This window comes from Hakea prostrata, chromosome 10 (assembly GCF_041222555.1).
Source record: "Hakea prostrata isolate BN-2017 chromosome 10, UWA_Hpros_2, whole genome shotgun sequence".
Taxonomy (NCBI): domain Eukaryota; kingdom Viridiplantae; phylum Streptophyta; class Magnoliopsida; order Proteales; family Proteaceae; genus Hakea; species Hakea prostrata.
The window spans coordinates 42,364,592-42,389,471 of NC_142609.1; the positions used below are offsets into that span (position 1 = coordinate 42,364,592).

Consider the following 24,880-nt stretch of genomic DNA (forward strand, 5'->3'; position numbering starts at 1 on the left):
GGTTTTCCTCTGTTTTTGTGATTACTTGTTACTGTATCTGGCAAATATAGGAAGAAATTAAAATTAAATAAGCCAGGTGTAATCCCACTATCTGTTATGATAACTATAAACTACTGGCTGTTCAACCCTACATGCTTTCCAAGCCTAAATGTGACTCTAGAATTACATAACTTTCCATCCCCTGTTCAATGGAACTCATCATATAATCATGAGCTTTGGATTGCAGGACATGGAGTCAAGGAGAAGGATGGAGAAGACTGTATTCTTGTCTTTTACAAAATGGTACTGACTTTGGAGCAAAGTTGGTGGTTTTACCCAAGGAGATATGCTCACAGTAATAGTAAATTGTCTTCTTGAAGCTTCAGGATTGCAGATACTTGCAGATCTGAAGCCTGTGAATATTTTTTTTTTCTTTTTGGGCTAAACCCAATTTTGTAACTCTTCAAAACTCTTACCATATGAATTACCTTGTTCATCAAGCCTCCAGTGAACGGCCTACCATCTGGGGGTTAAAACTACCATTTAACTACCTTCTCCTAAATAAAGTTTTTCTATATTTATTTCCATGCTTTCTGATTTTCACCAACTCCTTCAATGCAAGTAATTTTTTTATTTTCAATTCACTCTGCTTATGATCTACTAAAATTTTAATAGAAGCTATCAGCTTTGTTCCACATGGTTTGCCCGAAACAATCATACAGATTAAGGTGAATGAACAGGGAACTAAACTAAGGATGAAAATGAGCTACTCTCATGAATCATGATTTGCAGCACCTGATCCCTTCTGTTTGGCATTTTATGGTCAGTTTGATTCTCATTTAAAAAGGGCAAACCTGGTGTCTTAAGGCTTCTGAGTACACGAGGCAGTTCTCCTACGCAGTCTTACCCCAACAATTTTTGCCGGGAAACACTTTTGAATTTTGATGCCTTGACATTGGGGCTATAACTGTGGCCAGTTTGATTCTCATTTGTAGCATAAAATTCCAAGATTGGAGATGTATGCCCTAATTGAAACCCACTTTTGGAGAGCCAAATGTGGACCACTTAGGTCCTTCCCTATCAGTCAGGATCATCTCATACATTTTTTTGGTTACTCATATCATCAAATACATCGTATGTCAAATCAACTGTTCGGATGGAACATTGGATTTATTTAACACTAGGTACACTGAATATACAACGATATATTCCTCCCAATTAAAATGAATAGAAAAAATTTACAGGCAAAAAAGAGTTCACTCGGTTCTGTTGACAATTCAAAGTGGAACCTGAATGTTGGAAAACAAAGGTATATCTACAACCATGTAAACAGAGGCTGAGAGAAACTGGTGCAATTAAGGTTAACTCACAGCCAAGATCTCTCTCTGCTTACGCATTCCTTCCAGAGTCATCAATTATCATTCCTTTGAGACTCTTTGCCAACCAGATTGCTGTCTCACGTGGAGAGACTTTATCCTTCCCAAAAGGCTTCAAAACAACTGCAAGCTCTTCCAATCTATCTTGCTGCAGCAAATCTGCAGACAGCTCTAGCAGCCCTTCAAGTGCATCTGCTCTTTGCCTGAAAGATTTCACATCCAAAGGATCCTTTGCAGTGTTCCTGTCTTCATTGACATCAGTAACAGTAACCTCAGATGAGTTCAAAACTGCTGGTTCAGAGCAATCAATTTTTGGACTCAATGCTGCTAGTGTAGGAAGGCTCCTTTCTTCAATTTCCTCTGTTTGGTTCCTTGCATTGATTTCCCTGAGTCCCGAGCTATCTAAAAGATTTGACTTTACAGCTGACTCCATGCAATTTGATAACTTCAGACTTGTCAGTGGTGTCGTGTTCCTCGTCTCCACCTCTTCCCTTACTACATTTAGTAGCTTCCCCACGCCCATATTGTGAACACCCATCTCCATTGTTTCCATCAAAGGCTGTTCATTCCCAACACGGAAACTGCTATGCCGTATTACATGTATGACGTCATCAAAGGCTGGCGTAAGATGAGCAGCAGTTGGCTTCTCAATCACAGGACTTGCCATGACAGACACCTCTGGATGATAGTTACTTTTGGTAGATGAAACAGAAGGTGTAATATCTGTCACAGCTGACAGGAGTTCCCTCACACTAAATTTGTCATCACCACTCAGTGAACGATGGTTTGACTGGGGAGTTGTACTTGATATACTACTAGGCCTGGTTATAGAGACATCGTCTTTACAGACATATTCTTGGTGAGAGCTTGGGAAAGAGGTTTCAACGTCTGTGCTTGAACTCAATGCATCGCTGCTGGTAGTAGTCTCCTCATGATCTAGTTTTGTCTCAGATGCCATTGCGTGTGATACCGGGAAACAATTGTCACCATTCTTTTCCACTGACAAATGTTCCAGCCTGTTAGAGTTCAGATATGAAGGAACCAAGCAAATGGATGGATGACCTTCTAAACTTTCAGCTTGAGGTAGTCTTTTATCATGAAGAACTTTCACATTTGACTGACAAAAGTCATTTTGTTCCTTAAAATCTGATAAGCAGACATCTGAAACCTTCTCATAGTGCTCAAAATCTTGTGTTAATTTTGACGAAGACCATGAATTGCCGAGTACCTTTGGATAAGTCTCCAACTTTTCAGTTTGAAAGAGTCCCTTATTGGGGTGAAGTGATAGGTCTAATGAATTGCAGTTGTTTTCTTCTTCTATAAATATAGAAGAGGCAGCTCTGACCTCGACACAAAGCTCAGACTTAGGCGATGTCAATGCATTGCTGTATTGAATTAAATGAGCCTCCGAACTTTCAACTGGAGGATGATATTGGTCAGACGTAACTGATAACAGTGAGTTGCTGCTTTCCTTCTTATGAATCTCCGATCTTCCAATTTGAGGGAGTCTATCACAATGCTGAGTTATCAGGCTTGATGAACAAGAGTTGCTTTTTTCTGTCAGGTTAATCCCTGGAGCAGTGAGTCCCTTATTATATTGTTCAAAACCCTGAGAGGACTTTGATGATGAGAGTGAGTTGCCACTTTCAGTTTGCGTTCCTTTGGATGCTCCCACAAGAATCTTCTCAGAAGCTACAATTTGTGGGACATGATGAAGACCGTCGGGTGTCAGGTTACAAGCTGTTATAGGATTTTCTCTAGCTTTACTTTGGGCTGGTTTCATGTCATTGCTCACAGAAACTAGGGTTTCAAGCCCAATGCACTGATCAGAACCAGCAGACTTTGATGATAACTTGGAATTGTTGCAGTCAGCTTGTTTCTCTTTTGATGCTCCTACAAGAGTCCTTTCAGGGATAGCTAAAATCTGAGTGGCATGACTGAGACTATTGGGTGTCATGTTTTGATTCATCTCAGGCTCTGGTGTAGCCTCACTCAGTCCTGGTTTTATGTTAAGGATTGCAGCAACAGGGGTTTCAATACCAATAGACTTGGATCGTCCTGAGAAGGAAGATCGTCTGGCCAGATTGAAAGGTGGAGTCTTTTCCCTAGTCTTAGCCACCACTCCATCCTCTGCAGAATGTTTCAGTGGTCCATTGGGTGATGCCCCATCATATCTTGCCTTTGTCTTTGGTGCAGATTCAGAAGCAGGTAACTGTAACAGATAAGGGAGAATCAAGACAAGCGGCTTTAAATATATCGAAAAAGCAGTCCAACAAGGGGAAAAATGAAAAAGGAAGAGTAAGTTTTATACCAAGTGCTTCAAAGGATGTGTCACAGGGATTCGTTTTACGGAATCAATGTTTCCCTTTGCTGCCCCACCAGCTGGGGTCTCTGCAGTAGGCTTGAAACCAGTAGCACCACTGGATTTCACGACTTTGGGTGATGCTTCTATGTTAGCTTTGTGGCTCAATCCACCTCCAGCTTTCAAACGGTTGCCTCTCATTGGGGAACTGTGCTCTCTAGCTTTTCCCTCTTCTTTCAGAGATATTGGTATACTTTTTATGCTTTTTGGTTGCTTTGATTCAACTTTTGGTCTCTCTGCATCATGAGAGGGCTTCATCACCTCATCATCTATTTTGGCAGTGGATCTGTGATCCCCATGTTCATTGCTGAAAAGTGGCTCCTCATAGTCCATTCCATCATCAGTTGAAGCCATATCTGTGTTAGCAGCAGCCTTATGATCACAGTTAACCACCAATTCCGTCATGTTTTTCTCGCTTGAAATTAGGCTATCTTTATCACTGCTAGAAGTGCAGCTACTTTGGCTTTCAGCCATGCTCTTTTGGGCATGACGTGCAGTGGTGATGGGCTTCTCTGGGGAACAAGCACCAGGCAGAATAAAGGACATACGGTATTGATCAACATATGGCTGCAAATGATGATGCTTCAAGATCTCAGATGCCTGGTCAAGGTTTAAATATGCACCGTTAGACTCTCTATGAAGAATACAAGTATCAAACTCTGCTAATAACACAAGGAGAGAATTACGTTTGGCCGATGCTCTGGGTTCTTCCTCAGCATGCTCTTGATAAGTGATTTCCTGCAGAAAATGACAATTTACAGATTCTGGTAAAGATTCCTAAGACATACATCAATCATACTCACTAGTTTTGTATCAAACACGATAGTGGAACATCTAAGGGCAACACATAAAAAGAGGAAACAAAAGTAGGTCTCACAGATACCCAGCAAGACAATGATGTCTACAGTAGTCATAAGAACATAAGAAAAGGATAAATGTATTCATGGGTAATGGCATCTCTCTGAGACTTACAACGTAGAGGAATAGCATGGAGGCAAAGGACCAATGGAGGAACGGTTTATCTTGCTTACAAGTCCTGCCATATCCTGTGACCAGAGTATAAAACAATATAACCAAGGAGACTAAATATTGCAGTAGCAATAAAGGAACCACAACAAGCTCAGGACTTCATAAAACTTAATAGGGTTCAATTAAAAGACTAAAAATACAAGTTCAGTTCATTGCATGATGGCATTAAGCACTTGAACGTCTTAAAAAATTAACTCCCCAAATTTCCAATGAGGAAATTTCAATACACCATGATTAGAACCCTTATACTAACTAAGGATTGCTAGATCCCATGTCCAAAATGATTGGCTGTTGTCTTGGTTGAGTTTAAGACTACTCAAAAATAAACTATCTTGGTTCATGTGAGATGTTGTAATCATCATTAGGATTCAGAATATTTCAGTTCATTCAGAATTATAGCAATTGCTCAATCAAAGAAGACATGAGGCAGATCTTACAAAAGCTTTAAAAGCAGGGCGACGCGCTGCCATCTCATACATACAGCACCCTGTCCAGCCAAAAGGACATTAGAACCAAATCATAGAAAGGGACATCAGAGACAGTTGTCAATCAAGCAAATTCTCATACCTAGAGACCAGATATCAGATTTGAAGCCATAAGGGATATCAGCAAGAAGTTCAGGGCACATGTAATTAGGAGTTCCAACAACCTGACAACAGAAGATGCAAAGCCAGTAATTAGTCCCCAGTAAAAGAAGATATAACCTGGTGGTCCTACCTTTTCAAAGAGGGAGTATGGTTATGGGCTTTTAAAAGACCGAATGCGCCAAGTAATAGACAATCACCACCATGTTGGCCAAAAATTATCCCCAAAATATCCTTTGCACTAAAAATTCTAACATCTCCTTTATATGATAACACTGTGCTCATAAACTTTGAAATATATTATAACCATCAAATGAATATAAAAAACGAAAAGTTGTTTCTCATTAGAGCTAAACAAACTCCATGATTCCGGCAAGGTCAAATCAACCTAAAATTGACCACCTAGCATTTAAACAAGCATGAAGATTTTTTTCATCCATTCTTTCCAGTTCAACAAACTCCAAAAAGAGAATAAAAAATCAAACTTGTCCAAGATGAGGGAACAAAACTTTCAAAACCCCATTAGTACTCGTAGGACTTTGCATAGAGTCTCTCAATACTTGAACAGCAACCATCAAAAGAATACGCAGAACACAACAAAACTGACTTTAAAAAGAAGAAAAGGAAAGTTACAGGTACAGAAATGAACTTACAGAGGAAGCTAAATCATCTGCCTTTAAAGTTTTTGCAAGTCCAAAATCCCCTGAAGAAACAGAATTAGTCCTTAGAAGAAAAGAAAGCATAATAGCACGATTACACATAAGAACTCCACCTAAAAAGAGGGTGAATATGCACTAACCAAGGCGGACATCCCGGTCCTTCGTAAGAAAGATGTTGGAACACTGGAATGGTAATGCCGAGAAAATCAGTGTACAGCTTGATGAGGAGAAAGAAATGCAAACTGTTGAAAATGCTTGCATACCTTCAGATCTCTATGAAGAACATAGTTTGAGTGCAAATATTCAACTGCTAACAACAATTGAGTGAACCACTTGCAGAGTTTCTGTGCAGTGCCAATAATTATCAGGAAACAATAGTAACTCCAGTGTGAATCATAAGCAACACAAAATGGAGAAAGTAGCTATACCTCCTCTGGAAACAATTCCCCATTTGATTTTTTCATCAACTCAGCCCTGCCAAACAGAAACAAATAACCAATGTCAGAATATAATTTACGAATTACACCTTCAGCGGATGCGAAATCTGAACAGTACTTACATGTCTCCGCCTTCACAATATCCAGTGACGATACAAACGTAGCAGCCCTACATTAGACATCTAATTTAGAAACTAAGCCCGCTACCAAAAATTAAAGAACATCAATCTAAAAAATGTATCTGAGTAGCTCTGACCTTTTCTACCCATGCTTCCTTGAATTCTACAATGTAAGGGTGTTGGAGTCGTGCAATGAGAGCCATCTACCCTCCGGAGTCCAAATAAGTAAAAAGACCTCATCCCAAACAAGAATCAAAAGCAAGTAAAAGACAAGCAAACCAAAAGCTGCTCTTTTGACATTACCTCTTGATGAGCAGATCTCCTGCAACGCTCGGTCTGTCTCGCGAGCCGGATTTTCTTCAGAACATACCTGCATTCAGAAACGTCGAATGACAGCGAAAACGAATCATCAACCAACAAATATTTCGAAAGATGACACATTTAAGCAATGGCAATAACGCCTACTTCTACCAATAAAAGAAAACATGCTTACTTCTTCCTCTCCAATTTGTGATTGACAAGGATTGCCGCTCCAAAAGCTCCTCGACCGATCTGCTCCATAATTTCATACTGATCCATCCGAGACTCCATGACACGAGCCAGTAAGAAGCCAAACCAGAAACCGTTAGGAAGTAAATTAATAATTCAAGAGATTTCCTCGTTCTCTTAAATACTTAGTCACGAAGTTTCCCGATCAAAAAGCATTACAGTCATCTCTTCACTAAGCTTCCCACAACGGTTCAGTTGCCATAACCTCGGATCTTAAAGAAGCCCACTCCATTTCTCGACAATTGACTATACTGAAGCAAAAACCAGTCTGGTCGCAAAATTTTATACCCCGCGAACTGTAAACTCCAAAGCAAAACTTGAATCTCTCACTTAAACATTCTTGAATCGCCGACTTACCTAATTAACATCACGATGAATCAAAATAAGCCTTTCTGAACCTTTCCTCTCACCTAGTACATTTCGATTTCCTCAGTAGAAAAACCGATTTCTTCTTCGACTCATTCAGATGGATAAAAAGAATCAAATAAAGTTTCCACCACTGAACGCCTTTCGAAGATCGTCCCCACCGAAACTCTTATAGTCCAACCACCGTTGGGAAAAAATATATTAAAAAAAAAAGTTGCTCATCTTCCTCCTTTTGATGCTCTTTGCTTTGGCCGTCTTCTTTCTACTTTCTTAGTATCTGTGAGTTGTAGATTTCAGAGCCAGATCCACACTCTATAAAGAAAGTAACAGAGAAAATCAAAGCAGGGTTTTGGCTCGAGAAGAGAGAGAGAGAGAGTTATTAGAAGTAAGAAGAGCTTGTGTTATTTTCGTGATTCTTCTGATACTCACTGATAGGTATAGCAAGAACGAGACGATTCATTAATGGAGTTTGCTCGTGCTTCATGTCCATGCTTCGTCTTACTCCGACAGCCATTGTTGGCCCCCCACCAAATGGTTTTCATCAGAATTCGCAACTCCCAATCGCGCGGTTGATGAATACCAACGTCACTCGCGTTATTTACGAGGGTAGTTTCGGGAAAGGACAAAGTTACCTCATGCACAATGCACCACGTGTCCGTCGAAAGCTGTTTTGCATTTCCGGATTAACTGTTTAACCGTAACCTTCAATCATCTTCCGCTCCACTTTCCCAATCATTTCATGTTGTTGTAGAGCTTACGTTTAAGTGTGGGACCCTTTTACGTTGGCATTTTCTCTTTGTCTCTCATCTGGAGGCAGAATGAGAAATCCAGACCGTCCGTTTCAGATGGAATATCTCGTTCATTTACCTTTAGATCATGATCCGTCGACTAATATTAATTCAATCCAAATTAAAGAGTCGTATTAAACAGCAAACCCATGTTATTTATTATATATATTATTTAAAAGAAAATACAAACCCCATGTGCGTTGACATAAATCACGTGCTTTACCCTGCCACTTGATAGTATGCTAACCTACACCATGTGTTGCGAGATTTGCTTTGTAAGCAAATGTAGCCTTCCCTCACTCGAGTTGCCCTCCATTTTAGAGTGACCGGGAAGGGAAGTGAAGAGTGATCTGGGGGTAAAACCGTAAAAGTGAAACTTAGTTGTTTTAACTTTTAAGCAGCAAAGTTGACTGAGTAGAAATATACTATTCGTGCTGCAGTAGAGTAGAGTGTTTAGCTTCTAGTACCTTAGAAGGCATAATAGCATCTTTGACCTTTTTTGGGTAATAAAATAGAATCTTTGACCAGTGGAGAACGAAGGTAGAGCTACAAGCCTACAACCTACAAGGCTACAAGCGCACAGGTTGAAGATGGGAAAGGGGGCAACACTATCATGCGCCGATGGGTTGGTACGCTCAGCCAGGTCCATCATCTATGGATCTTAGCTGGGTGTGAACCAACCAGTGTTTCAGTGGTTGATTATTATATGGTATTCCCAAACGTGCCGTTTCCGGTATGCGCCAGCTACCGATGCAACCAATGAAAGGTACTATTACTAATTTACTATTATCAAGTTGTGTATTTACCGAAATATCCTTGGGATTCAATTTGAGCGGGCAAGATCTTTTCGCCGACAGAAATGGGTGTGGATAGGGAGAACTTAGAGACGGCGAACGGTACTGAAAGGTGGGGGGGCCCACCTGTAACATGGTTGACAAGTCAATTCACAGGTTTATGCAGTAGTGAACTGCCACGTCACTAAGCAACAAGAGAATACAAAAAAGACATATTTATATACATAAAGGGTAGAAAAGGACATCGAAAAAGATACGCTGAGCATATGACAAAGATCTCAGGAGCTGGTCTAGTAGTCTACGCTGGAGTTGTGGAGCTGAGAGAGCAGGGAAGGGAAGTCCAGCTGTCCAGGTTGAGGTGATTTGACATAAATTGTTTGTGGTCGTGGATACAGGGAAGCAAGTTTATACGGTGAAAGTTCAGTCTGGATTCGGGTCACCCACAAGTTTATGGGTCACGGACTCATCGCTGGGTTTTCAGCGGGTTGTTGGGCTTCAGGGTTTAGGCTATATTGTTGGATTGAGCCCAACTCAGCCCAATCAAGCCCAACAGATGGAAAAGACAAAAAAGAAAATATTATATTAAAAATAAAATATAGACTGTTTATGCTCGAAGGGAAAGGAAAACCACCTAATTGAGAAAAGTGCAGTAAATTAGTTGTCAATTAGGTGGATGGAACCAAAATATTTTGTTCTTTTTCTTGATCTATATCTGAACTTTGGATTTGGCTGTTGACCTAATATAGTTTTATAAAAGCCAAATTATATAGAGTGAGTTGAGTTAAATAATAAATTATATTGTATCAAAAAAACAAGTGGATATCTGACTATCGCAGGTTAGCTTGGTTGGTAAATGGTTACACCAATAAATAAATTTAAAAAAAAAAAAAAAAAAAAAAAAAAACCTCTTTTTGGGCATAATATGAATTTTTTCGAGATTAGTGTTGGATTTTAAGAAACTTTTCAAATCCTTCCATTTGCGATTGGATTGGTAAGCTAGTGTATTGTGTCTTAATCCATTACCTTTAGTGGAAGTACAATCTTCAGCAAGGTTTAAAGTATCTCACGATACCATGTGATTCTAGCCGATACGTATCCATATTTGACCCAATCGATACAATACATCTCGATACGTCTCTCCATTGAATTACACAAAAATACATTAGTCAGAGCGATACAATACTCAATACAGGATGATATGTCTCTTAAAATCACTTGACCGATACGATATTCGTTACCAATACTTTAAACCTTGATCTTCAGAGATGGACTTCCAAATTCCGCTCCATATACAAGATTTAGAATACCATCTATTTTTATGTATTTTCTAGACTGTTAGCCATGCTTCATCCCCTTGTTGACAATACTCCAAGGAACATGCTTATTGTTGTCTCCTGGGTCTTAATTCCTCTTTTCGTCTTCTGCTTAAAGCTCTTGTTCTCTTTGTTTCCTTTTGTTTAATATATTTATTTATTCATCTAAAAAAACATTGCATTACCATATCTTGACATGTGTAATATTCTAAATAGATGGCTATGATTAGATGATTGGTTTTGAAGAGAAAAATCATAAGTTGTTTGAAGATTAACCCATTTAAGGAGGGGGGACCCATTTGTTTAACCCTACAACATCTCCAATAGGAGAAGCTTATTTTTTCATTTCCACCTTTCTTTTTAAAGGTCAGATGTATACTTGCTCTGTTTTCCATATAAACTTTCCTTGGAACCAAATCTTAGTCTCATTTTCATTCTTCTGCTAGATTTTGAACCCACTGAGAAAAACTAACGAGTTTTTATTTCTAGATCTAAATTGATTTCACGATTTCGTAAAGTAGTTTCTCCATCTGGGTTACTTCCAGATCTGATGAAAATCATTCAAAGATTGGCGATAATGAGCTCTTTGCATCAATTGCAAAAGAACAGAAGGCCTAAATATAGAATTGATCTTCTTCTCTTTCTTTGACTCTTCTGGTCTTAATCAGTTTCAACCTAGAAGAACAAACATTTCACATCAATAATCAAAAAAGTAGTTGTATATTTAGGCTCTTTTTGGTATCAATTCTCATTCTTTATTATACATATTTAAAAGAAATATGTACAATAATTTATTATTGGTCAATAATGAAAAATGATTTGGTGAATTTTAATAAAAATATTAATTAAAGAAATAAAAAATAAGTTTGGTGTCAAAATAAAAAATTGTTAGAAAATGATAGTGAGCAAGTGAAAAAAGAGAAAATATATATATATATATATGTTTTTTATTAAAAAAAAATGTGTTTTGACTATTTTACCATCATCTTAACTATCAAACTTTAAATAAACTTGCAAATAAATGAAAAGAATGAAATTCTCATCATAATCTATAATAGACCAAAAAGTATATTATAGATTTTAGAAGTTTTTATATTATTTAAAATAAAAATAAAACTAATAATAGATGCCAAATAATTTAAAATAATAAAAAATTCTCATAATTGATAATGATATTTAATTAAAAAAGATCCTTAGTTGCATAAGAGAAAAGAGAGATGAGCCTTCCATAATAAAAGAAGAAAATGGTGGCAGTTTCTGGATACAGGATTTATTTCTTAGGTTTTTTTTTTTTTTTTTTTGGTACAAAGGGGCTTTATTAAGCCGGAAGATGAGATATTAATATGCCTAAGCGAGAGACAACCTCTTCACTACCAACAACCACTAGAACAGCTCCGCCTTGACTATTTCAGTATTTTAGTATCAGTCTCTTATCTAGAATAATAATATACATGTCAAGTTGTGGTGGTCTTTGATTTGCACCCATCCGGCGTCACCTATATTGGTAATATCTCCCCCTTAATATAAACTCGCCGGCTATCAAAAAAAAAAAAAAAAAGATGTTTTTCCAAGACCAACACCTCTTAGTAAGGGTGTCAATTGCGTACTGAAACCATTTAACCATACCGAATCGCGTCGTCTAAAACCACACCATTCAATATTCGCTACGATATGTACCGAAACCAAATTTTTTTAGTACGATTTCGGTTTTAGGTACTCATATCGTTGGTATGTACCAAATTGCTACCGTACTAAATTAAATAATATAAATATAATTTTACAATTAAAACATTTTACCTTTATCTTATCTATAATTCTCTATTTCAATTTTTCATGATTTACTTGTTTTGTCTCTATTAATTAGATTTATGGGTAATTCATCCGGACCCGGGTTAGCATTTTATTCAAAAACAAACTTGCACGCCCCCGAAAGAAAAGTCAATTTAAGGACAAATTATCACCCAAACCGTTTAACCATATCGCGTCGTCTAAAACCGCACCATTCAAAATTCAATACGATATGTACCAAAACCAAATTTTTTTGGTATGTATTAAATTGCAACCGTACTAAATTAAATGATATAAATATAATTTTATTCTCTATTTCAATTTTTCATAATTTACTTGTTTTGTTTCTATTAATTAGATTTATTTGATTTGTCTCTGTTAATATCAGAATCTTAATGAACTAATAACAAAAGTGCGCTTTGCAAATATCTCTGATGAGTCTCATTCCTGATCTTAACCCTAACCCCTACCCTAACAAATCTAATAAAAAATAAATAAATCAAACTTAAAAAGAAAATATAAATGTAAAGAGCATTAACCCAAAACGAAGAAACATTTTGACACCTTAAAAACATTTGATTTAATGTGTCCACTTTAAGATCAAAGCCAAAAGATTAGAAAGAGGTTGAGACAAGTAAAACAGGAGAAACACTAATCCCAAGATCACCTTGACACCTGATTCAGAATCAAAGACAATCTTGAACCAAAACCTGGTTCAAGCTCAGAGCGCGGCAACATAGGTCAACACCAAGACAAAACTTGAACCCATAACAACCAAACCGATAAAATTTGTGGTTAGGTAAGGAAGAAACTATTCTGCAATAACCCATTAAAATTCCTGTCCCTGTGCCTCACCAACAGGCCCACCTTGACCAATTCCAAAAGGATGAAACTTCCCTCTAAAAGGAATTCAAGTTTCAAAGTCCTCTACCTTCATAATCCAAACAGAAAAGCATCAAGCAGTCCATACTTTTCATGCCCTTTCCATGTCAACCCTGGACTCAAAAACACCACTTCTTGGATTAGGTAATAAAGGGTTTGATGTACTCTTGTCAAATCCTTTACTGCTCATTTACAATAACAAAGAACACAAAACCCATAACTCAAATGGCAGCATTCATCTATGCAATGTATATGAACTCAGAAAGAGGCCTTTATATTCCATCAGAAAAGAAAACTTCCAAACTATTATTTACTTTACTGTACATAGCTTGCAAAACAGCACACACAGAGATCTACAAGCACCCACCCTCTTAAGTTCTACACCTCTGAACTTCCTTATAAGCCTCTTTCCACCCTTTACTACAACAGCAAAATGTTATTCACACAACCTTTCCTTCTCCTTTTAATCTGCATAATAGGGTTATTCTTCAGCACACTTGGGGTTTTTCTTTACACAGCTGAGACTGGAGAAACATATGGAACATCAATAAGTCCAGTCTTGAGGCAAAAGAACCTCGGGTGAAGGTTTAAACCTCTCATGGTTCTCCATAAAAGCCTTTTTGGTGGGTTGTCTCTGGTTAACCTCCTCTGCCTTCTTAACACCTGCAAAAATGATGAAAACCAAGCTTAAAAAGAGTTCAGCGCTACACAAAACTCATGAACTAGTTCATGAACTCTTTACAACTTAAACAAGCTAAAGTAGAAATGTAAAAACCCTAAACAGAATTAATTTGTCTTACAATGCTGATTTTTCTTAACATCGAGAGGTGTTGCAACACGGGGAAGGAAGACACCCGTTCCTACAGATTCTCTCGCAAATCCTCGATTGGCCCTCCCATTTCCCTGAATAGGCAAAAATCTGTTTCGGTTTTGAAGACTCTGCAAAACCCTAGCATGCAAGTCCTCAACCTGCTGAAGAAACCATTAAGGGGAAATTTAGGAAGGAATAGCAAAGAAAAGGAAAATTAATCAAAACACAACGTTACCATACCTGAGCTTGAGCATGACTCATCTGATGGTACCTGCAAACTTGTGCAAAACCAACACGAAACCCAGCATTCATCGGCGCAAAAGTATTTTCTCTGTGACCAGCACCATGAACACCACAACACCCAAACCCATATCGTGGAGCAACACTTGTAACGCATCGGCTCTGCTGCTTACTCTGCCTCGAAACGACAAAACCAAAACCTACCATGTTAGGAAACCTCAAACTCAAAGTAGAGTTCAAATAACAAAAGAAACAGAGAAAAACGTGAATTAGATGAAACCTCCAAGCTTGAAACCAAATTTGGACAAGGTTTAACAGCATTTCGGCTACGCTCAAGCAAAGCGTATGTGGCGAACTGTCGAGCAAGGTCTTCCATGTAGTTCACTTCAGAGGGGAATTTAGGGCTTATCTTTGGGGTTACTTCGTCGGGAAAAATATTTGAAGGAAGCCATAGTTCTCCATCCTCTAAGTTGGGAGGAAAATTAGCCATTAAAACTTAAAACTACAAACCCAGAACAGAAAAAAGCAAAACAGAGGAGTTCCAAGTACAGAAGCAGAGAAACCCAAGAACCAGAGACAAGAAAACTCGAAGAAACGCTTAAAATGGCGGACAATAGAGGAATGGAGAGGGAATTTCAAGAACCGAAAGCGGGAATTCCTAGGGAGAAAACGCGCTCCAGAAACGAGGTGAAAGACAATGGAAGAGGGAATTCTGAGTGTGTTCTTTAAATTCTGATGCTCTGGCGTACTCGTAGTACGAATGCTGCTCTTGATTTTTTAACCGTTGGATGGATTCTAGATTGATGATTATATATCACAATATATCCAACGGTGATGGGAAGAGGAGTATGACGTGTAGAACGACACTGCCGCAGCACTGCGTCCTTAACGCCGTATACTTCGCCGCTAGTGACCCACTCACCTTCATTGTAAAATGACGAAGGTACCCTCTGGAGTTGGTTGAGGTTATGTACGTGTACGTACTGTATCGGATGGTTATTTTGAAGTCAATTCATAAGGGTATGTTTGTCATTAAGCGATGGTTGTTCGGTCGGTAACCACCTTAACAGCTACGGTGGTGGAGAAATTAGTGCGGTCCCACTTGATATCCAAGAGCGTCCAAAACTTCATTTTCCCACGTAAATTTGTTAAGAGTTAAATTTTAATTACTGGAAGAAAAAAATTGGTACATAGTTTTTTTTTTTTTTAATATGAGATTCATGCGGGCCAGCTTGTGCGCAACTCAATTACATTCTCAGGGGAGAGCTTTGTCGTCTACAAAGGGTTAAACCCATGACCTCTCCACTGGTAAATAAATATTTCATTAAGGGAGTAAATCCATCGGATTATGCTAATGCTATGTTCGCATACTATTATATTCAGACGGATTTAGATAATATTCTATCAATTTTCGGATTCGTATACCCGTAAATAGATGGAGTGAATTCGGAATTGAATTTTGGTTATCCATTTACACCCTTACATTTCATTAGCAGAGGACATATTGGAGGGTATGGTGCTATGGTTCGGAATTGCAAAGGTGATGTTATTTTTGCTTGTTCTTGTGGCTATACTAATGCGGGTGTTTTTCATGTTGAGATGCTTGCAATTCGGTGTGGCTTGCAATTTGCACGACAATACTACTGTAATAAGGTTTTGGTGCATTCAGATTCTCAAGTGTCAATTAGGACTTTAGTGGGTACTTATCGCCCACATTGGGGGATATTACACATTGTTGAGGATATTCTTCACTTGAGATCTTTGTTTCAAAAGTGTATTTTGGTGCATGGAGTTAGGGAGACTAATAGGTGCGCGGATTATTTAACTAGATTAGCAATGGCAGACCGAGAAATTCTGTTGGATTCTCTCTCTTTGCCTGCTCAGCTCTCTCAATCCTGTTTTATTGTATGCATTCTATTTATTTCTATTAATATAAAGTTTCATTTTCTCCACAAAAAAAAAAAATTACTAAATAAACCACCTAATTGGCAAAACATTCCACAATCAGAAATCAAATAAAGGCCAAACTGTTTCACTCGAAATAAATAGAGCATTTCCAGCTAGAGAATCTGCCAAACCATTGACATCCCAACTAGCAATAAAAATTACAAGAAACACAAGTAGAGGACTGAAGTAATGAATTTTCCAAAATACCCTCAACCTTGATAAGAAGATTTCCACTCTAAGTAACCAAAAAAGAAGCCACATATTAGTTATTGATAAAGGCACAAAGATGACGATAACCTCATTCAATAACATCCTTCAAGACATAACGAATTACTAAAACTTGATTAAGTGAATATTTGGATATTTTTTTTCCATTTAATGTAAATAAATATAATTATTTCCTTACAATAGAAGAAATGAATGCATTTTCTTATAAATAATAATAATAAAAAAGAAGCTATCTTTTTTAGTTGGGCATGTCGCATACTGTCGGAGCTAGCTATATATTCTAAAAGTATAAATTTGCTCAAGGATTTGGATATTGATTATTCATATTTTTTACTCATTCTTGGAGAGTAGAGAAAAATATATAGATGATAAAAGAGATATCATGATTGTTCAATTGATAATGACCAACACCCCTTAATGAAAAGATCACAGGTCTAATTCTCATTAATGATTTATTTAAACTATATATAAAAATTATACTGGTGATATAGTCGAGGTGTGCATAAACTGATCCAAACAACATCAAACCTACCCTCAAAAAAAAAATAATAAAAAAAAAAAAAAAAGGAAACTGAACCCTAAGTAACAATGAGGATGTTCCACCTTAATAATGTTTAACTTTCAAAATTCTACTTTAGACTAAGGAATAATAAGTTGTACATTTGGTACTGTTTGTCAGACTTTCATATTAAATTTGTACTTTTTCAAAAATAGTTTGATTCACTTTTATTTTATTGTTATTTAAAAAAATTAATGACCCATTAGTCTTCCTTGACAAATGGCAACCACCCACCTCTTCTCATCCCTTTTTCATTAGTCAGTTATTAGGGGCAACAACTAGTACACAAACTTTTACAAGTAATTTCAGTCTCAAAGCTATAATGCTTACTACAATACAAGTATATAACTGTCCTTACTTTCTGATTTAACTACTGTATGTTCACAGCTCTCTTAGAGAAAGATCACCAACAACATGATAAACAGTGTGTGAGACAATGATGGATGGGATAGCACACTTCAAAGCTCGTATTCTCAGGTTTAAGTTCAATATTGCACATTAAATGCGTAACACTGCATTGCCAACGGTCGAAATTAAAATCTTGATCGAAATACGAGAAACCTCGGCCATTGCCAGAAGATCTTGTGTCTCTAAACTTTCTCTGCAACTTGATTAGAAAGAACATGATAAAGCAGTCAAAACAAATCTTGAGTTGTCATGTCGCATATCTTTCTGGTACCATGTCAAGGCACAGAGAATTTGAGACCAATCTTCCAGAGGGTCATACATTCTTACACACCGTTTTTTTATTCATGCTAATCCCAGCTTTGTTTGGTACTTTGTATCCAAGACTGACTGCCTTGCTGAAAAGAGCTGACTTTCAAAGACTGAACAAAACCGCCATGCAATCTTTGCTAGAAAAGCACTGATGTATGGGGTTCTTTTATGCAATCTTTCTTAGAACTATACGTGGGGCCCACGGGTAAAATGTATTTTTTTTGTTTTTCCAAATAGATCAAGATTACTAAAACCAAATAGATCCAAAACAGAAAGGCCATGCAATCTTTCTTAGAACTATATAGGCTTCACTAAGATGTCCATAGATCAAGATTCCTAAAACCAAATAGATACAAAACAGAAAGGCCAGCAATGTTTTCTTTCCCGTTTCCGTTTCCTTCTTCCCGTTTCCTTCTTCCCCATCTCTGCTTCAATAACCAGATCTAGGTTTCCCTTAAATCTGTTTTTTTTTGTGTGGTTGGAGTACTTTGTTTTTTTTTTTTTTTGTTTTTTTACATAACAGTTCCTTTGATTGTAGCGGTTCTTTGGTGCACACCGCAGAACAACTCCAAGACTAGGTATAATTTTTTTTGCGTCGAGCTTGACAAGTACGCCTTTGCTTGCGTGGGATGGGAGGTCCGAACCTTATCCGCACTTTCGCTGCTACCATTGCTACAACTATAGGAGTTTTGGGTCCGCCCTTGAGGCGTATAATATGTTCCCCTATGAGGGTGTTATGTCCGCCCTTGAGGCGTGTAATTTGTCCCCCTATGAGGGTGTTTTGTCCGCCCTTGAGGCGTGTAGTATGTCCCCCTTTGAGGGTGTTGGTGTGTTTTTGGTGTGCTTGTTCTAAAGGGTTTTGTGGATGTTGGGCTTGGACCCAACCCTTACCCTGGCTGACCTTGTCTATTGCATGTCCGACAATTTGGTCATTTGCCGCTCCTTGGTTCGCTTTGAACCTTGTGTACTCATGCATGTGTGTTTGTACTTTTTTTAGTTATCTAAATGAAGTGCTATTTACCAAAAAAAAAAAAAAAGAAGGAGAAAGGCCAACAAGGCTCAATTTTTTTTTTTTTGGTATCGGTGCTTTTTTAATACTAGAAATGTAATGCAGAAATGGAATGCCGTCCACAAGGGTCGAACCCAAGATCTCTCCATTGAGAAGTATGGGTCTTTACCACTGAACCAACCCTGCAATGGCAAAGGGCTCAACTTCAATGCTTCAAATTAGCTACATATGGCCACGATTGAACCAAGTGGTCAAAGTCAAAATCTCCACCACTCATTTTGCATATAGTGTTAAAAAAAAAAAAAAAAACACATAGAATTGGGTGGTCAAGATTCAAGATTTCAACCTAGATCATTTATTCAATATCCTTACCATATGCAGCACTGAAGCTCTTTGCGAAAAAAAAAGGGGAATTTTCAATCCCATGACTCCCCATCCCCTAAATTATCCCTTTTATTAGTGTCATCGAGTTTTGCAGTATATTGATCTAATCTTCTATTACTATTAGAGTACTAGTTGTATATTAGAGTACTAGTTGTATATAGACTTCTTAGCAACCAAATCAGTAATTTAAATTTGAATTTGAATTGATGAAGGGTTTACTTCAACAAAACTCAAGACAGAAAAATATTAGGATAACAATTGTTTTGAATTTCAAATTCAAGAGAGTTGTGTACCAAGTGTATATTGTTGTGATAAGGATTTAGTAAATTCAAATATATAATGAACCCTAGATTTAGAGGTTGGTAAATCTAGGACTCTCTATAATATGTGCAACTGGTACTCTAACATTTATTGACATTATTAATCTTAGTTTTTATTTATTCACTTTTAATATTAACCTCATATTTAAAAACACTACCCATAACCTACATCTCCAAGACTTTATGAAGATTTACAATTATGAAAGGAAGAAGTTATATACCAAAAAATATATGAAGAAAAGAGTCACACATTGAGTTAGAGTAACTCAGGAGGTATCATTAGTTTTATAAAATAATTCAAAAGGTGACACTAAAATTTTTCCAAAACACCAACTGAGCCACTCCTCAGGGTTCACACTGACCTTGTTGGTGAAAGCTTTCCAACTAATTGATCTCAGATGTCAATGCTTCTCGCAGCTCAATGATTCAATAAAACTTCTTTTTCACAAAAAAAAAATCAATAAAACTTCCTTTTCACAAAAAAAAATTCAATAAAACTTCTTTTTCACCAAAAAATAAAATTTTTTGTGGCTAGCCAAAAATCCAGCCTTGTTCTTCAAAAATGTATATAAAGCCGTACTTTCTTTGCTGAAACTCACAGTTCCCCTACCGCTTCTGTTTCTTTTCCTCTCTGCAACCTTCCTTCTATACACGATTAGAAGAAAAACAAGTAGCTACACAGGAATCAGAGCTTAGCAAGAACCTTGACCCGGCCTTGCAATGGGGCCAGCAGTTGTGCGAAACCCAACTGTTACTTCATCATACACACACCAATGGAACGAAGGTGGGGTTTCCTTGGCGACCAAACAGAACGAACAAATTTGACAAACAACAGTCGAAACCGATTGATTAGCCCTTCCAAGAAGGTATCTTTCTTGCATGTAGGGAGAAGTATTGGTAGTTGAAATCAAATACCTTTCCATCTGTGCCTTCAATTTTAGTAGCTGGTTCTCATAATTCATCATTCCTCTGTAAAGAAATTCCGACGATGTAATCTGATTATAATGCGGCGACAGTAACCCGAATTCTGGTGGTTTAATCACAGGATCTCGTCGGAGTAGAATCTTCTCTGGAGGAGCTCTTTTTTCCGGTGGGATTTCGATCGGATCGAACGAATAACCGTTCTCATCGAAGCTTCTTGATCTTTTCCCCTTCCGTTCCTTCTTCAATCTCTTGACGAAGAAGTAAGAATCTTCCTCTTTCATGATTTCATCGAAATCTGTCTTTTCGGTGATAGGAAATCTCCGTCGTTTATCCATCGACGATTGTGGAAAATTACGGCGGATTAACGATATAGAGAACTGATATGGAGAAACTCCGATTCTTTGACTGATCAGTAACTGCAATCTCTTGAATTCTAGGGATTGGTAGATTTCAGCATTGCCAATACTGATCTCACGTTCTCCGTCATAGAAAACTACCGGAAGAGAAACTATTCCGACGATCTTCACCATCTTTGCCGAAAATCAGCGAAGAGGTCCAGCGAGAGTGAAAGAAACCAAGAAACCCAAAAGGGGTTTTTACTTTTTAGAACGAGAAGGAATGGGGTTTTCTTTAACAGAGCGGAATGGTGATTTATATAAGAACACTGTAAGGTTAATTCTGGAAATTTAAAAAAAAAAAAAGAGTTTAAAAAAGGGTTTTTTTTTCTTCAGCAAAAGAAAATACTATTTTTATATATTAGGTAAAACGGCGGCATACTAACTAGTAGAGTTGTGAGGGAATGAGCTACTTAGTAGTTATACACTTCTACTCAACAACTTAGATTTCATAAGATAATTATCAAATTAATTTCTACCCAAAAAAAAAAAAAACAAAGAAGATAATATCAAATTAATAAAATGCTGGAACTTTATCTCTTGAACAATGGGTAGCTTTGTCATTTCAACATAATCATTGGTTTTCCATATTGTACTTTAATTGCACACATTACCAATTTACACAAACTAAAGCTCTTGAAGCTAGTCTTACTCGATTACCAAACAAAAAAAACTACTCTCACTCTTTTCTTTTTTTTTTGAATAAATAATTATATTAAAAATACGGAGCCAACGAGAAATACAAAAAGAAATAGGGAGAGAGAGAGGGGCAATAGCCAGTCAAGAGGGCGACTGAAAAGAGGAGGCTAGACTCCAGAAACTAATAATCAACCTATTCCTTGGAGAGTCAATGACTGGAAGACGAGAGAAAGTTATAAGTCTATAAGAAATCAAAATAGATGGCATTTCAAATCAAGACTCGGCATCGGGATTTGGAAGTCTATCTCCTATAAATGGTGAACGGTAACGGCAAAGACAAGCTTACCCACTTGGTCGCAAATCGTGGAGCTAAAGAAGTTTCTCAGGATCAAATTTCAATCTCGGGCAAAATCAAAAGAACGTCTCAATCTATGCCAAATAGAAGCAAGGGCTAAGCTCCAGATGGAGCGATTATGAGAAAATATTGATGATGAAAGATTGGGTTGGGAGGGTCAGGTTAAGAACCCTCCAAAGGGTGAGCGAGTGGCGGGGGATGTGGCATTTGAACCAAACCAGAGGGGCCCAGGGGAAAGGAGAGGGGGACCTCAGGAGGTTCCATGCAAAGGAGGTCATAAAGGTTTTGGTATGAGAGGGGATCCAAATGGTGAGGTTGAAAGCAAAGGACGAGAGGGGAGGGAATGGAGTTCCAAACTTGAGTGAGACTAGGATGGGGAGAAGGGGACCAAGAGCCATTAGAGATAAAGGAGGAGAGAGGGATAGCTTTTGGGATGTGGGAATCATAAACAGCCCGGGGGCCAAGAAGAGAGAACAATATACCCATCGGATGCTAGGGATCAAGTCAGAAAGAAATGGAGGATCTGGAGGTGATTTGAATAGAGATTGCAGAAAAGGCACGGGGTACTCTTCTCTTATTGTGATCACCATATTGCTAATTTTCAAAAGCAGGTTGTAGATCATAAGATTCCTGTTTTAAAATGAAGTTCTGGAAGTCCTTTCTCACAACTGAGCCACACAACATCGGCATTGTTGAACAGTCAACGATGCATTTGATGTCTTACAGCAGATGATATCCCTCAAGAGGTTAACAGTCCTCCAAATGATGCTCATCTGTGAGAGGATGTGGCTTGAAATCTGATACTAGTAAGCATGCTAAAAGTACATCAAGACCCTTTTAATTTTAAACATAGTCCCATTAAACTGAAATATCTCAAACCACATTATTTCAATCCAAGGATTAAGGAATCATATTTTGGTGTATCTCCAATCTCAGAAAGGTTGACATGTAATCTTATATAGATCTTGATATTTTTAGGTCATAATGGAAGAATGGGGGAACAAAGACAAGCCTTTGATTCACAATCAATACCAACTGAAGCTGCAATACACAAATGCCTTTTCTATTACTCTATCAACCTTTCTTACTTTTGTTTGAACTCATCAATTAAACCTGAAAACTTGTCTTTGCTTTCTTTTACTTCTTTCTCTTTTGTGCTTGGGCTCGCAGAAAACCTACCCAAGAAGACAGATTCTTTACAAATGCCTAGACTGCAACTTCTTTTCCAAATCTTATATTAAGTATCAGTGAAACCACTGATATTAGTCTTTCTTGCTAAGATCTTCTCAATTTTATCAACAACCATGCCTGAAACAACCTCAGGAGAGAATCTCCTTATCATGTCTTCCCTAGCCTTCTTCCCCTTCTCTCTACCTTCCTCGGGATTACTTATCACATGTCTCATCAAAACTCTGAGCTTATCAACTGAAGGTTCAGCCCAGAGGTGACCCTTAAATGGCCCTTCCATTACTTCACTCATTTCATCCACAGGCAATGGATAACTGTTTTCCTCTGTCAAATACTCTGTAGGACCAGACCAGTTCGTTGCAATCACTGGCAAAGACATTGCCATGGCCTCCACAATGGGGCGACCCCATCCTTCTCCCCTCGATGGTAGAACAAATACATCAGCTGCACGATAGAGTTTAGGAAGATCCATCTGAGCTATGTGGTTGTCAATTAAGTAAACCAATGGCCACCCACTGGTAGGCATTTTCATTTCCGATTGTTCAACATAATCTATAATCTTATTCCCAAAGTCTCTATCAGAATGATAAGGATTTGTTAGAAGATATAATGCTGCATTATCCCTCCCAGAAAATTCATTCAGGTACGACCTCAACAGCAGATCCCACCCTTTCCTGTATTCCCACTTGAAAATACTTAAGAAAACAAACTTCCTGTTCTTCTGAGAATTTGAGATCCCAGTAACTGAGCCTAAAACCAGTTTCTCTATGGGGGCAAGAGACAACTCTTTATACTTTGACGGATCAAAGAACTTCACATCCACCGGCTGGACAATCTTTACGACCTTGGATGCTTCAATCCCACTTTGAATAAATGTAGAAACATGAAAGTCAGTAGGAACCCAAACAGAATCCATTCCGTTACACCGCTTCACATGTTCAGGATTGACCCTGTCAGTCTCAAACATGGTACGACCAATGACGAATAAGGGTTCCTCATAACCAGTAGGGGGACAAGGTAATGTCTCAAATAAAGGGGGATACCAAGCCCCTGGTTCACTGTGACAAATCACAATAGTCTTATTCATCCTACATTCTGTATTGTAAAGCTCATAAACCAAGTCTTTGCTCTCTATAGGCAAACCTTGCCAGAATTCCAGGCTCTCTAGATCCCCATGTTGCTTAATTGCTAACCTATATACAGGGTTTCTCTTTCTCATGTTGTCATGCAGAGCCATCAAATATGCCCAAGCTTCTGAACTATACCCTCCTCCAGAAAGTAGAGGTGCCATCCAAAGAACACAATATGGAGGCGTGGAATTGGGTTTAGCTGCTGTCCGAGAGAGGCCTGATCTCAAATATTGGAGCTTGAAATAATTTGTTTTGGTGAAACTCATGGAGATGGCCAGAAGGAGAACCACAACAGCTGCCACCCAGAATGTGAATAGTTTGAGTTTCGACATCAGTGGACGATTTGGAAGCATATAGGGTGGGTTTTGGGGTTGAGGGATTTCATGAGGATCCATTTCTGTGTTCAATTTAAAGAGAACTACTTCTGAAATGCAGAAATGTATGACAAATCACAGCTAACATGTTAATGATAGAACAAGCATTTGGTATGTATGGGTTACAATAGATGCCATACCAGAATCCAAGACATACAAATATATACCAGTTCAGGAATTCGGTTTCTAAAATGGCATTTGGAAATCTCAAATCCACAAGAGCAAACGTGGTATTGAAAACCCAAAAAAATTGAGGGAAAGAATAAGTACTTTTGGGTGCCCAAAAGAAATGAAGAGATCTTCTATTACCTCAACATGAGTGATCGACCCTTGAGCAGTGATCAATCCTGGAAATCTGAGTATCAGAAATTTAACGATAATTGAATTTCTCAGACGCCGAAACTAAATCAGGGCGCCGCCAACGATTAGATTCACCGTATGACTTCCAGTTGAACAAGACCTAATCAAGGAAAACCGAAAAGACAGGGTAACAGTGTAACACCCCATACGGCATTTCGTTCCTTGCCGGTTCGCTACCTGGCGAAATCTGGCCGAAATTTCTGCGAGATTTGGTTCAAATTTCGGCAGTTGGCAAAAGACCAACGTTTCCACATAGGAGGTCAGAGTTTGAATCC

General features: G+C 38.0%; 3 protein-coding genes across 5 annotated transcripts; all 3 read right to left on the reverse strand.

Annotated features, from left to right (window-relative positions):
• Positions 1-928: 928 nt before the first annotated feature.
• NEK6 (serine/threonine-protein kinase NEK5) lies at positions 929-8,000 on the reverse strand. The gene is made up of 14 exons (XM_089137242.1): positions 7,039-8,000; positions 6,849-6,915; positions 6,683-6,748; positions 6,549-6,595; positions 6,418-6,463; positions 6,253-6,333; positions 6,130-6,172; positions 5,984-6,033; positions 5,314-5,395; positions 5,184-5,233; positions 4,690-4,763; positions 4,404-4,455; positions 3,667-4,317; positions 929-3,567 (listed from the first exon to the last, which is right to left on the reverse strand). The coding sequence occupies exons 1-14, from the start codon at positions 7,134-7,136 to the stop codon at positions 1,369-1,371; spliced, it is 3,606 nt and encodes a 1,201-aa protein (XP_088993368.1). The 5' UTR covers positions 7,137-8,000; the 3' UTR covers positions 929-1,368.
• Positions 8,001-13,522: 5,522 nt separating this feature from the next.
• On the reverse strand, positions 13,523-14,757 carry LOC149003129 (uncharacterized). 2 transcript variants are annotated; one of them, XM_089137836.1, is made up of 4 exons: positions 14,357-14,757; positions 14,077-14,250; positions 13,826-13,994; positions 13,523-13,688 (listed from the first exon to the last, which is right to left on the reverse strand). In XM_089137836.1, the coding sequence occupies exons 1-4, from the start codon at positions 14,564-14,566 to the stop codon at positions 13,570-13,572; spliced, it is 672 nt and encodes a 223-aa protein (XP_088993962.1). In that variant the 5' UTR covers positions 14,567-14,757; the 3' UTR covers positions 13,523-13,569. The 2 variants fall into 2 exon arrangements, with proteins under 2 accessions (XP_088993962.1, XP_088993961.1); XM_089137835.1 differs by having other exon boundaries at positions 13,826-13,997.
• A 7,334-nt stretch (positions 14,758-22,091) lies between these two features.
• LOC149003130 (UDP-Glycosyltransferase superfamily protein) lies at positions 22,092-24,804 on the reverse strand. Of its 2 annotated transcripts, XM_089139009.1 has the most exons (2): positions 24,555-24,804; positions 22,092-24,166 (listed from the first exon to the last, which is right to left on the reverse strand). In XM_089139009.1, the coding sequence occupies exon 2, from the start codon at positions 24,135-24,137 to the stop codon at positions 22,791-22,793; it is 1,347 nt and encodes a 448-aa protein (XP_088995135.1). In that variant the 5' UTR covers positions 24,138-24,166; positions 24,555-24,804; the 3' UTR covers positions 22,092-22,790. The 2 variants fall into 2 exon arrangements, with proteins under 2 accessions (XP_088995135.1, XP_088995134.1); XM_089139008.1 differs by having other exon boundaries at positions 22,092-24,804.
• Positions 24,805-24,880: the final 76 nt, after the last annotated feature.